A 12,805-nucleotide genomic window follows, 5' to 3' on the forward strand; every position below is an offset into this window, starting at 1 on the left:
ATGGGCAAGTCATTTAGGCCCACAATTCACTGGTTACTATGGCACCTAAATACCTTGGAGGATCTGAGCCTCAGTGTTTAAGTTTCCCACTGTACAACAGAGATTGAACTGCCCTACCTCCCAGGATAACGGTTATCCTCACAGCTGTGAGGATAAATACATTAAAGATTGCGAGGGGCTCAGATATCCTGGTGATAGGGACCAGATAAGTAGTGCAGATAGAAAGAAAAAACTTCCCACAACTAATAGATACATAAACCTCTTTTAGCTAAAAGTACACTTTGCAATTCAGAAGACACTTTCACCCAAGGATCTCCACTTATTTTACAGAGGCTACATTAATTCAATCTCACCCCATTATCATCATCAGTATTATCGACAATGGGACAGGTGCCTTTCATTCCCAGGCCACTGGCCGAAATCCATTCCTAGATGGTAGTGACAGAAAGCAGTTGCCATCTGATAGCAGTTTGGTGGCCTATGGGAAATGCATTTAAAGGATTCAGCCTAGAAGCTAGTGTCCACACTGTAAGAACCATTGCTGGAAGGTTCAGAAAGGCCATGGAGTCTGAGTTCTTCCACTCCTCGAGTGAAGGCAGGTTGAGGTGCCTTGACAGTATAATGGAGTCAGGGGATGCCGGTGTTCCTTTGATTTGAAGGATAAATTCAGATTGGGATTCTCAAAAAATCTAAGAGGGTTAGATGCCTAAATACCATTTGATTTCAGGTCTCCGTGTCTCAAGTCAGTACCTTTCACGAGCACTGAATTCTCAGGATAGCTGTTGCTGCATTTTGAAAGTTCAGTGATTGGCTAAGCGTCATTGGCCGATCCCGACTGCTCTGGGCTGGAAACAGAACCAGGTTTCTTGTGTGATATTCTCAGGTTTGTGCCAGGAGCATCCCACAAACAACTAAATTAGCCGTTACCACTCTAGAAAGAGACCTTGGTGTTACCATGGACAGTTTTCTGAAAACTTCAGCTCAATGCGCAGCTGCGGTCAAAAAGGCTAGCAGAATGGTTAGGAACTATTAAGGAATAGCAAAAAAGACAGAAAATATCATAATGCCACTATATAAATCCACGGTGCACCCACATCCTGAATACTGTGTCCAGTTCCAATCACTCCATCTCAAAAAGGATGGAGTGGAACTGGAGAAAGTTCAGAGAAGGACAACAAAGCAGATGAAGAGTACGGAATGGCTTCCGCATGAAAATATTAGGGCAATTCAGCTTAGAAAAGAGATGATGAAGGGGAGATATGATAGAGATCTATAAAATCATGACTGGTGTGGAAACAGTGAATAGAGAAGTGTTATTTACCCTGTCCCCCAAAACCAAAAGCAGGGTCACGTGATGAAATTAATAGGCAGCAGGCTTAATACAAACAAGAGGAAGCATTTTGTCACACAACACACAATTGACTGGTGGAACTTGTTGCCATGGGATGTTGCGATCGCCAAAGTATAACTGAGTTCAAAAAAGAACTAGATAAGTTCATAGAGGATAGGCCTATCAACGGCTATTAGCCAAGAAGGTCAGGGATACAACCCCATGCTCACGTGGTCCTAAATTTCTGAATGCCAGAAGCCAGGAGTGGAAGACAGGGATGGATCGCTCCAACTGGCCTGTTCTGTAAACTCCCCCTGAAGCTCTGGTACCGGCCACTGGTAGAGAAAGAATACTGGGCTAGATGGAGCATCGGTCTGACCCAGTATGAACATTTTTATGTGCTTAAACAGGCTGCATTTCCTTGGGTATCCCAAACTAGGTAGCATGAGAGGGTGAAGATTCACAGAAAAAACGTGAATCATATTGTTTCAATCATTAGGAAAAATGAAGTTTGACCTTGGAGCAAACTTCCAGCCTGGACATTTATCTTACCTGCACGGGCTCAGCCCACCCCTAGATAAGAACTCAGAGGTGTTTCCACAATGCCATGAATCCATTTGTTGCTCTGAGGTACAATCAACACAGTGTCCATAGGAAGTGGAGCAATTGCAAAATGTCTGCTTAGGAACCTTGCAGGTCTATCTCAGGGTGGCATTTGCCCTCAGAGTGAAACCTGCAAACTATGAGCTATTAATTTAACAGGGACAAAACATAAAGGCTCTCTCATCACTTTCCAACAGAATAATGATAAAGAGATGTCAGGTACCATTGACAGTCAGAGACACCTCCCGTTCACCGGCGCCCACCCGCGGAACCACTGCTCGGCAGACGTATTTCCCTGCATCCTCCTGGCGGACACTTTTTAATGTTAAGGTGTTCTCGTTGCTCAGGACCTGAAAGAGAGAAAAGGCACGTTTTAAAGAAGGGCAATGCAAATTTGTCCAGAAACGTGAATGTGTTGTGAAAAACCAGAGAAACATTTACCGTCCAGTGCTCAGGGGTTCAGCACCAACGCTCCAGGTTTGCTATAAATGTAACCCCGTTCATCAGAGCTGGGTGGGAAATGGCTTTCCCATCTTACGTATATTTTTAAGAGTTCAAAATTTGTTCTTATCTCAAATCAGGACAAAAAGTTGAAGTCTTAAAACTTTTCACGAACCAAAGAATTGAATTTTTTTTCAGTTCAAGTCAATCAAAATGTTTTGTTTGGATAATTTCAAAATATTCTCTCTCTTTCTGTTTACACCTTCCCTCTCCCATCTTTTTTCAGTCTAATTAGCTTAAATTTGGAAATAAAAAGTCATTTCCAGACTGGAAAACTAGAATTTTTTGTTTAGAAAATGTCAAAACAAAATGTTTTGACAATTTTGAAACTCTTTTTCCAAAAATGTTTTGTCAGGAGATTCTTTGAAATTGACCCTGTTTCACAAACAGTTTTGGTTTCAAAGTGCTGGCATTTTTCAATGAACAAATGTTTTATTGAAACATTTTGGATCAGCACTAATGCTAATATAGTGTAACTCTCTGTCCCACTCTAGAGACTCGACCATATACAGCATATATACATATACAGACTCTGTTACTGCCTCCCAGCAAAGAGACTAGTCATTAGTTCATTCACAGAACAATTCTAAAAAGAATGTTATTTGTTAAAGGTGTTAAAGCCCAAAGGCTCGGGTGCTGCATAGAAACGATAACTAGAACTGGTTGCCAGAAAAAGAGAAAAACAACACAAGCATACACAATTTCTTAATGGTCGGGGAGATGTCTTCCCATTTTTAAAAATTTGAGTTTTTAAATTTAAACATTCAAAACTTTCCATTAGCTCTAAAGTTGGTGAAGACACAGGGGGAAATGTTTTGCACATATTTTGTTTAATTTGTTCCTCTTTTTATTCTAAAATTTAATAATTCAAAATGGTCACCGTTTCGAAATCTGAAACATTTCCACTAATTTTAAGAATGACTAAATCTAGGACAATGTGAGAAGAACTAATCACCCAATAATTAGTCCGAGACTCAGAAAGTCTTTGTAACCCACCCACCCACCCAACCACACTACGTACTCCCTGCACAACACAAATTGACAAAGGAATCAGAGAGGTCTGCAATGTTGACTAGAAAGATGCCACACGTGAACTTTGGGGAGCATTAGAGCGGAGTGCATTCCTGAATGACAGGCCCTGAGCTGTGAACAGCCAACCTCCCACCTCCTTGAGAGTAAAGTCAGCCCCGTTGCCTTGAAGCAGTTGGCCTTGCAGGTATTTTGCCACAATACTATTCAAAGCCTGATATAAATGTAACCCAGAATAACAGAGTGTAGCTCCTTGTTCCCCTCTAGTGGCCGGGCCATGGATAGCAGACCACTAGTCTGCTACTGTCTCTCAACTCAGACACTAGTGTTTCAGCTCATGCTTTTAGATCTTACACGCCTGTGTTCCATCCCACAAATGACTGAGCATGGGTGTCATCACATAAGGATGACTTTGCTAGTCTAGCAGAGGCTTGTTCGTCCATTGCTATCCTAGTGTTTTGTCATTAGCACTGGCTGCCCAACAAGCAGAGGTGACAGCTAGCAGGTATAGCCTCAGTGCGCTCCAACAAACCAAGGGCCATGGCGTCTCACGGTAGGCTCACCGACTGAAATATAGTGCCAACGAGAGCCACCAGACAGAATGGATGGCCTTAGCTGGAGAAGCCCTGTGTCAGAGGCATGCCAGCCGGAGGATTTCACGCTACCCGTGTGTGCCTGGCCTGTGGCAAGGCACGTGCACAAAGCATGCAGCGCCACACCTCTGTGCCTGCCCAAACTCGGAGCTGGTAGGAACAGCAGGCATGAGCACAGAAGGTATTGGCTGTTCATAGAATCTGCACTCTTGGTACGTGACTAGAAGCATTTGCTGCTTGAGGTTGAAATGTCACTGCATGAACTGCACTCTTGGGAAGTGAAGGTCCCACATGTGGAGTGGAGTCTACTCCCCCCATGATGTGACAGCAAACAAGTCGATGTAATTATGTTTTATATTCTCTGCACGATCTGTAACTCCTATTAGTGCTAATGCAAGTGAGGCCAGTGTGCTGAGGAAAGAGCAAACCCCAGCGTGCGTTGTGCATGCTTTGCTGGTCAAGCTAATGACCTTAGAACGTGCCCCTTTCTGTCACATCATAGGGACACTTTAATACTCTGGAAGCTAGGCAGGAGGGAAATCAAATGAATTCACTTATGCCTTTGCCAAGATGCAGTCACAGAACTTTTCACCCAAAGATCTCAAAGCATCTTCCAAACACTGACTCAGCCTGATGGCAGGCTATAAGCGAGGGACTATTATCCCTATTTTGCAAATTGTGAACCTCGGATAGCCGTGAGATAACAACATCAATGGCAGAGCTGGGAAAAGAACCCAGGAGCCTTGATTCTCAGGCGCTATTCTAACCACTAGCTTGCACTCTCTCCCTAACTAAACAGGGCCACACTCTCAGAAATTGGGGCTGCCACTAAACCACCTATTCCAAAGCCCAGAGTCAGAGGAAGAGCAGAATCACGTGCTATCAGTTACTTGCAAGCTGTTTTGAGATCTTCTTTCCTGGCAACTTGGGGTTTGCATCAGCCTGCTGTCTTTGAACCTTCCCCAGAAACATGCCAAAAGCCGGAACGTTTGACCCACTGCCCTACCGCCCATCGCTGCAATTAGCAGGTTTATTAAAACTGGAAAAGTGCTGAAGCAAAGCAGGCTGATGCAGGCCATCAGCAAAATCCCAGCACCTGCAGCATTCAGAAATGTGATGAGTCTAAACCAAATAGTGGTTTTTGGAGTCAAGTATTTCTTATTACCTGTGGAGGCAGCTCATGCCAATGGCTAATTTCCCACCTATACAACCGAATCTGTCAGGGTGGGCAGGTTGCCAAAGGGGACTGGTGACAATTTTTCTCGGTAGCTGGGCGGGACCTCCGCACACAGGCCGGAGAGATGCGGTGCCTGTTCTGCTCTCCCTGCCGACAGTCGGTTCTTTGTTTCTTTTTACCATTTTGGTGCGTTTGCTTTGAGGGCACATCCAGCACATCAGTTACTGCCACTGCTGCGGGCCTGATCTTACAGCCAGCTCCTCCGGTTGTTCTGGGAATTTACATAGCTGTTTAGCAAAACACTTAATGCCTCTAGCAGCAGTTATACATACAGCGAAGGCATGTCATTTCAAACCTCCGTGTTTCAGGGAACTGCCCAGATCAGACTAGTCTTCTTTAAAATCCCGGGCTGGGTGTGAGGTTTTTATGAGATTCGGCAGCATGTCTGAAAGCTGTGCAAGGTCTCTATCCCTGAGCAGCGTGTCCATTTGCTGTACATCCCCAGATCTCTCTAGCTGCTTGGGTAGGGCAGGAGTTGCCTACTTTGCACCTCATTCTGAAAGTCTTACTGAGATTGCGGGTACTCACTATGACCTCAGTGAGCAGTGGGGAAATTCTGGTTCCAAAGTTTGGGTGGGACAAGAACATAGGATTACAGAAATCGCTGGGCTGCATCAGACCAAAGGTTCACCAAGCCCTGTGTCCCATCTCTGACGGTGATCAGACCCAGCTGTTTGAAAAGAAAGAGTAAGAGCCTTGCAGTAGATGATGTGGGAGAACCTGCCCTCTGTAAATGTCACATCCTGACCCCTAATAGTTAGAGACCTGAAGCATGAGATTTAGTCTCTTCCCAGACTCATTATTTTAGCTTTAATTACTCTAAAGCTGGATAGTCCTGCTTGAATGTGTATGTCCAACCCCGCTTTGAACCTTGCTGAATTCTTGGCCTCAGTGACAATAAGTGATTTCTCAGTTTGGGGGTGGAACTGAAAAATTAAAAAAAAAAAAGAGTCAGTTTAGTTTGAACTGAAACTGAATTTTTTTTTGTTCGACTTGAAATGTTTTTTTTTGGTTGGCTTTTCATTGAAAACATCAGAAAATAACCCAAAACTCAACCTCCCCTTTTATTAAATAAAGCCCAATTTCGAAATGGCTGAATCAAATTGTTTCAACTTTTTCCAGTCTTATTTTTTGACCCAAATGATTTGCCAGTTTCAACCCACATTCACTAACAGCTGTGGTGACACAAAAATATCGTTTCCAGCCAATTGACTGTTCACTGAAAAAAAATGGCTCAGCTCTAACCCTGTGGCAAGGAGTTCCACAGTCCAATCACACATTGTGTGAAAAAGTGTTTCCTTTTCTCAGCTGGCTGACTCCGCATGAGGGCCCTGTCAACACTTCAAATCCCTTCAAATGCAGCTCTGCACATGAGCCAACAATCCCCTCTGTCAAATCCATCAATTCTCCACTCCTCCATCAGTTCCTCCACATCAAATCCCGCAGCTCCCCCTGCTCTCCAGCCCACAAATCCATCCTTCCCCTTTGACAAATCCATCAACACCCCTGCTGCCTTGCAAATCCCTCAGTTCCCCCCTGAGCTCACTCTGTATTGCCCTCTTTCTGGCTTACCTGTTTTCCCTTCTCCTCTCCGTCTGGCTCCAATCTCCTCTCCTGGATTTCCTGCGCCCTTTCTCCACTCTCTCTCCCCCTAAGCTTCGGGAGAGACTGTGGATCTTCTTCCTTCTGCTCCCAAGGAACCGCAAGCCAAGGGGTAGATTCCCTCCCAAAGCTCAACCTTGCTGGAGGGAAGCAGCCATTCCCCTGCTGTGCCTGCTGCTGGCTTGTGCTGTGTGGCTGAATGGCTGTACTGTGGTGGGGTAAGGTGGGGTGGGGGAAGATGGTGCTGGGAACTGCTGCTCTCCTCTCCTGCCCCCATATAGGGCTGAGAGTTTGTGTGTGTGTGTGTGGGGGGAGAGACACTGTCATCCCCCTGACTGCAGGCTGGGGGGCAAATGCTCCCCTTCCCAGCTCTCCCATAGTCACCTCCATGCTCATGAGTCAGGATTGCAGGAAAAGGTGCTTGACTGGCAGCCCTGGACTCCTCCATCCACACAAAGAATAGAGCATGGGCAGCAGCAGTGAAAGCTTCCCTGCCCCACGGATGTGGGCACGGCTCTGCCCTGCTGAAGCCTAGGAACTCTGCTGAAACCTCTGCTCCTTGGGCAGCTTGGCCTGCCAGCCTCTTTTATGCCCCTCCGCCACCAGCCCACAGAGGGAGGATTTAAGTGCCACTGCTTGGGAAGCAGAGAGACATAGCCTCTGGCCGAAACGTCACTGGAGTGGAGCCCCAGTTTGATGGTCCATTGGACTCACTCTGTTGAACTTAATGGTCCCGGGGAAGCTGGGATCAATGGGGATTTGTGTGTGGACACGAGGGTCTGGTTGGTGGTCATAGCCAAGGAGGCAGGTGGGTCAGTGTGGCAGGGGATTCAAGGATGTGGGGAACTGGGCCAACCGGCCACCAGAGGGGCTCAATACAGAGCAAGCCTTGAGGCTCTGGTTCTATATTTCACTGCAGGTGCTAGGAGCCAGCTGCCCGTCTGAAGAAGCATCACCTGTCAACTCCCCTTGGAGTAAATGGATGCAGTTCTGACAAATAACGTTAATGTCTGTATTAGTTTAAACCAGCCTGAGATGATGTCTAGAGCTGTGTGGGCCTTGAAATGCTCCACACCTACCATTCGTTATCAAGGGGGAGCCAAAGAAAAGGGGAGACTGCACGTATGAACTGCTGGATCAAGCCGTTTTTAACTCTCCTGACTCCTAAAGCACGGAACAGATTTACTGCTGTCTTCCTCAGCCTGGCAGCTAAGGGTTGCAAATTGATAGCAAAAGGATTTAAACTCCACTATGACTGTAACCTCAGCTACAGAGTTTTTACCTGCGCCTCCACAATATTTATTAATATTGGGCACTGAAAATGGGCTAGGTGCTGTGTAATCCAGAACAGAAAGAACCCCCCTGCCCGAGACAGGATCAGATAGACCTGTATATATCTAGGGCAGAATTACATGCTGATGCATGTTGCGTTCTAAGCGTTTTTGAAAATCTGCCCATTATGCAGGTGCCTAGGTGGGAGCTGAGATCTTTTGAAAATCTGGTCTTTTGTTTATAGCAGGAGTGGCAGTACTTGCTCTAATTAAGGCCATATAATGGTTTTAGTTCTAACCACTTTTCCATTGTGTATCACTTCTTGAAACTATTACTTTACAGGCTTATATTCGCCATGCATGGTCATGCATAGATACATAGATGCTTCTTCCATATAGCTTGTTCTCTAAACGACCTGTACACCCCCATGGAAAATTACATTACCCATTTAGACTACTACTTTTTTTTTCTATGTTCTGATAATGATAAATAATAATAAAATCAGCTTCAGATAAGAACGCTGCCTAGTGATTATTGACTGACTGGGGTTTTTCAGCTGTGACTCAGGCCATCAAGTCTTCCAAGCCTGTCATGGCTTTCCAGAAAACGGCCTTTGTTGTGGTCCTTACTGGCTGAATAAACATCCCAACGTATGCTGAGTGTGGATGTCCACCTGGTGACGAATGCACTGCAGATACACATGCCATTCTCCCTCTGGTGCACTGGTAGCTTGCTGGCAATGGAGTGGAGAAGTGTCATGTGATGGGTCTTTAATTGCCCAGGACTGCCGACCTGGCAGTCTTTATGGGCTGGGCTGGTGTAAATCAGTGTTACCCCATTGACATCACTGAAGATGGTTTATACCTGCTCTGTAACTGGCCCCTGGCTTGTGGGTGTGCTCTCAGGGCTGTTTTACTAGCAAATGCAGTGTTCCATCTGCTGCAGTAAGGGGTCATAGGGACACAGGCACTGCCAGCATGGATCAGACCCAAAGGCCATCTAGTTAAGCGTCCTGTCTTTGCAGTAGCCAACAGCGGAAGCTTCAGAGGAAGGCGTAAGAACCCCACAGTAGCAGATGTGGGATAATCTCCCCCTGCTCACAGTCCCATCCTGGTCTCTGTTAGTCAGATATCTGCAGAAGCCCAGAAGGATGAGGTTTAATATCCCTCCCTGAATTTGCTGTTACCAGTTGCTCTGGATATTCTTGACAGCCATACCAGAGAATGGGACTCAGCACTCTTGTTTCTATGCCCATCTGCACTGCTGGCTTTGTTTGACCTGAGCCAAACTGCATGCAGCCACATTTCCGGAAGAAGCCCTTCTGCTTTTGGGAGTCTCACTTTCCAGGTGCCCACATCGAGCCTCTCTGGGACTAATTTTCAGAGACACGAGCACAAACCCACAAAGCCAGCTGAAGTCAACAGAAGATGCAAGCGCTCAGCACCTTGGGAGAAAAATGGTGGCACTAGCATGCAGTTTGCTGTCATCTCATTGCTCACTCTGCAGCTGTGTGCTACCCCTTCCCCCACCGTCTTGACTATTTAGATCGTAAGCTCGGTGGGGACGGGGGCCATCTACTGCTCTGTGTGTGTGCAGCACCTAACCCAATGGGCCCTCGGCTGGCCCTTAGGCACGGCTCTAATAAATATGATTAACAACTATAATAATTTGAGCTGGGACAGTGATCACCTTTGAAAAAGTGGCTTTAATGTCTTTCTGCTCCTTCTTTAGCTTCACTGAATCAGCCTTCCCAGCTGCGAAGCAAGGATAACAATCCCTACAACCTCCCCAGTCTGGATCAGCCGTGATTAGTGTTCATGCAGCATGTTAAACTTTTTACAGTGGGACAGATCCTGACTTTCAGACCTCCAGCTGACAAAGCAAGACTTTGGCTGGAGTCAGGACTTCAGTGTTTGACCCTTAATCTTAAAGCTTCCTATCCCTGACTATGAGAAATTCAGCTATCCCAAGGTCAGAAAGGACCATTGTGATCATCTAGTCTGACCTCCTGCACAACACAGGCCACAGAACAGCGCCAGAATAGTTCCTGTTTGAACAAGAACAGATCTTTTAGGGAAAAAAAATCCAATCCTAATGTAAAAATTGCTAGTGATGGCAAATCCACTATAGCCCTCGGTGAGTTGTTCCCAAGATACAAAGGGGTGAATGAATTCAACTCAAGATGCCCTTGCGTGTCTGTTAATTATCTAGGAATCCTCAAATGAGCAGTTTTAAATAACACTGAAGCAGCTGAACATCTTGTACACCCTTAAATACTAGGGGTGAAAATCCTGCAGTCAATGCAATCAATGGCCATTCCTCCATTGACTTCAATGGGGCTTGGATTTCACTGCAGAAGGGGGGTGGTGTCTCTGAGTTGGTGGGTCTGGAGAGTTTGTAGCATGATCAGCAGTTGGAGAACCCAGCACTCCTTCGAGGACTTGTCCTCCCAGAGGAGAAGCTATCCTTGCTGGCTTCTGCAAATACTCGGGTTGACTACACTGGAAGCTATTCAGGGTGAGCCTGCAGCTCTTCAGTTATCCCCGGCGTAGAGTGCTGGGCAGTGCTGGGCAAACAGTGGGTGCTCAGGTTTTACTGGCATGCCCGCAGAGCAAGAGGAAGCACAGAGCTCTGACGACGTTGGGAATGTGAATGGTTCCTCTGGAAGCCGAAATGTGTGAGAGCCTGTCTGGAACATAGTTAACTTGCAGGCTGAGCTGCCAGTGGAGGTTAGCAAATTCCCAGGCTGCTCCCAGGTCTTTTTTGTGTGGAGATTCCCAGCATTTCTCCAGCAAGGTTGGCAGGTCCCTGCTTGCTGATTGGTGTGTGCAAGGGTGACTCCAGCAACTCTGCAAACAGCTCAGAAAATGGAGTAGGCAAAGCTGAGCTGTGCAGAGCTGAGATGGCCTGGGAGCACCTCGTAGCAGGTGTTCAGATAAGTGCTGCGAGGTGAATGCGGTTCATAGGGTATGAGGCCAGACAGGGCAATTCTGATCATCCAGCCTGATCACCACTGAATTTCACTCAGCTGCTCCTGCCTGCAGTCCATAGGCCTGGCTGAGCTAGAGCCTCCCATTGAAAGAGCTGTTTCTCAAATGCCACCACACCAGCCTATGAAATCTCACCACTGCCCTCAAGGGTCTGTTACCCAGGAGCAGGCAGAGGGATTTTCTTTGTTCATGTGGTTCATTCCACTTCTCTGTGTCCCTGGCTGGAAGATGCTCCCTGTATGGAGCCACACAGCAGGAAGGTGATGGCTATTGCCCATTGACACGAGGTTTCAGGGCTTGAAAGCCAGACGCGGCAGGGGAGTAATAGAATCATAGGACTGGAAGGGACCTCAAGAGGTCATCTGGCTCAGTCCCCTGCACTCATGGCAGGACTAAGTATTATAGTCAGCAATCACTGGACAAGAGGTGGAGGAGGGAAAAAGGTATTTCTTAGTCTTAAATTACATCTGCTCTGAGGCTCCTTCTGAAATCCAGAGAGAGAAAGAGACAGCCACTGCGCTAGCTACTCGAGTGTGGAGGTGGCCAGGTGGCCATATGACTCCCCACTGTTAAAGGCCTAGAGATTTCATGCTCGCCTAGGACAGCACAACCAAGAGAAACAGCCAGTGCTTCAATCCCCAACTTTGGGGAACTACATCACGTCACAATGGGCTCCATCATTTCCCCCATCAGCCGGTCTGGATTTATTGCATTGTCCAGAGTCCAGGGTTAAGGCACTAGTTTGTAGCTTCGAAGCATCAGCCACGTAGAGGCTTTGCTGTGCCTTTCCAGGCCTGGGAAGGAGTGATCACAATGTTAAACACGTAGATGATTTATAAAGTGCTACCTGCCAGCGAGAGGTTAACTGCAGTTTTGGCCTCTGCTTAACCCAGATGCCGCTTATAATGTGAGTCAATTCTGCTTCTATTAGGGCTACTTTATGAAGATCTCCTGTGGGCAAGAGAACATGCAAGTGCTGAGTGCACCATGGAAACCAGTGCTTGCAGCTTCTTGCCCTGGTCACTCAGACTTGATTGGGCCAGTTATATAAACCAATGACCTTGTCTTCTGCTAAAGCTGTGGGATTCTCCCCGTCTTTTCTATAAAGTGGATTGATTTTCCTGCAGCCTAGTTGCTATGGGATGGGATGGGCACATAAGCCAATGGAGCTGTGAGGTCTGGATGCCGGAGTGGTGTGGACTTTATAGCATGGCTTCATAGGCCTATGCTCACAGCTGTTTCTTGTAATCTAATGACTCCAGTCTGGGAACCATATAATCCTCCACCCAGTTAGACCAGCTGGGTTAGAGGAGCACAGAATGCACTGTGTATACAAGCAAGAGAGCAGCATCCCTTGTGGACTCTGTACCTGGGAAAGGTGTCATGATCCAAAAGTGACCCAAGTTACTGCAAAGGGACATCCCAATCCATCTACCCGCATCCTAAAATGGCACTAGCTACTCCCGCACAAGAAGGAGAATTTATAGACGTATGAAAGGCTGGAGACAGGAGGATGGAGGGCAGAGGGGAAATGGGAATTTCCCTGGAGGGACTGAGCAGATGAATCTTCAGGACCACTTGGAAGATGGTGAGAGAGAATCTGTGCTTCACACCCTGCTTTGCTGATGTTTTGCAGTGCATGCATCCT

At 46.7% G+C, this 12,805-nt stretch overlaps 1 protein-coding gene across 2 annotated transcripts in view; it reads right to left on the reverse strand.

Annotated features, from left to right (window-relative positions):
• The window catches only part of KIRREL3 (kirre like nephrin family adhesion molecule 3), a 723,719-nt gene that overhangs the window by 76,271 nt on the left and 634,643 nt on the right, over nucleotides 1–12,805 (reverse strand). For both annotated transcript variants that reach the window (XM_030538379.1, XM_030538380.1), the window contains exon 10: nucleotides 2,157–2,283. In XM_030538379.1, the coding sequence (XP_030394239.1) occupies nucleotides 2,157–2,283 (127 nt within the window). The remainder of the gene's footprint in view (nucleotides 1–2,156; nucleotides 2,284–12,805) is intronic.

Source organism: Gopherus evgoodei, chromosome 19 (genome assembly GCF_007399415.2).
Source record: "Gopherus evgoodei ecotype Sinaloan lineage chromosome 19, rGopEvg1_v1.p, whole genome shotgun sequence".
Classification (NCBI taxonomy): domain Eukaryota; kingdom Metazoa; phylum Chordata; order Testudines; family Testudinidae; genus Gopherus; species Gopherus evgoodei.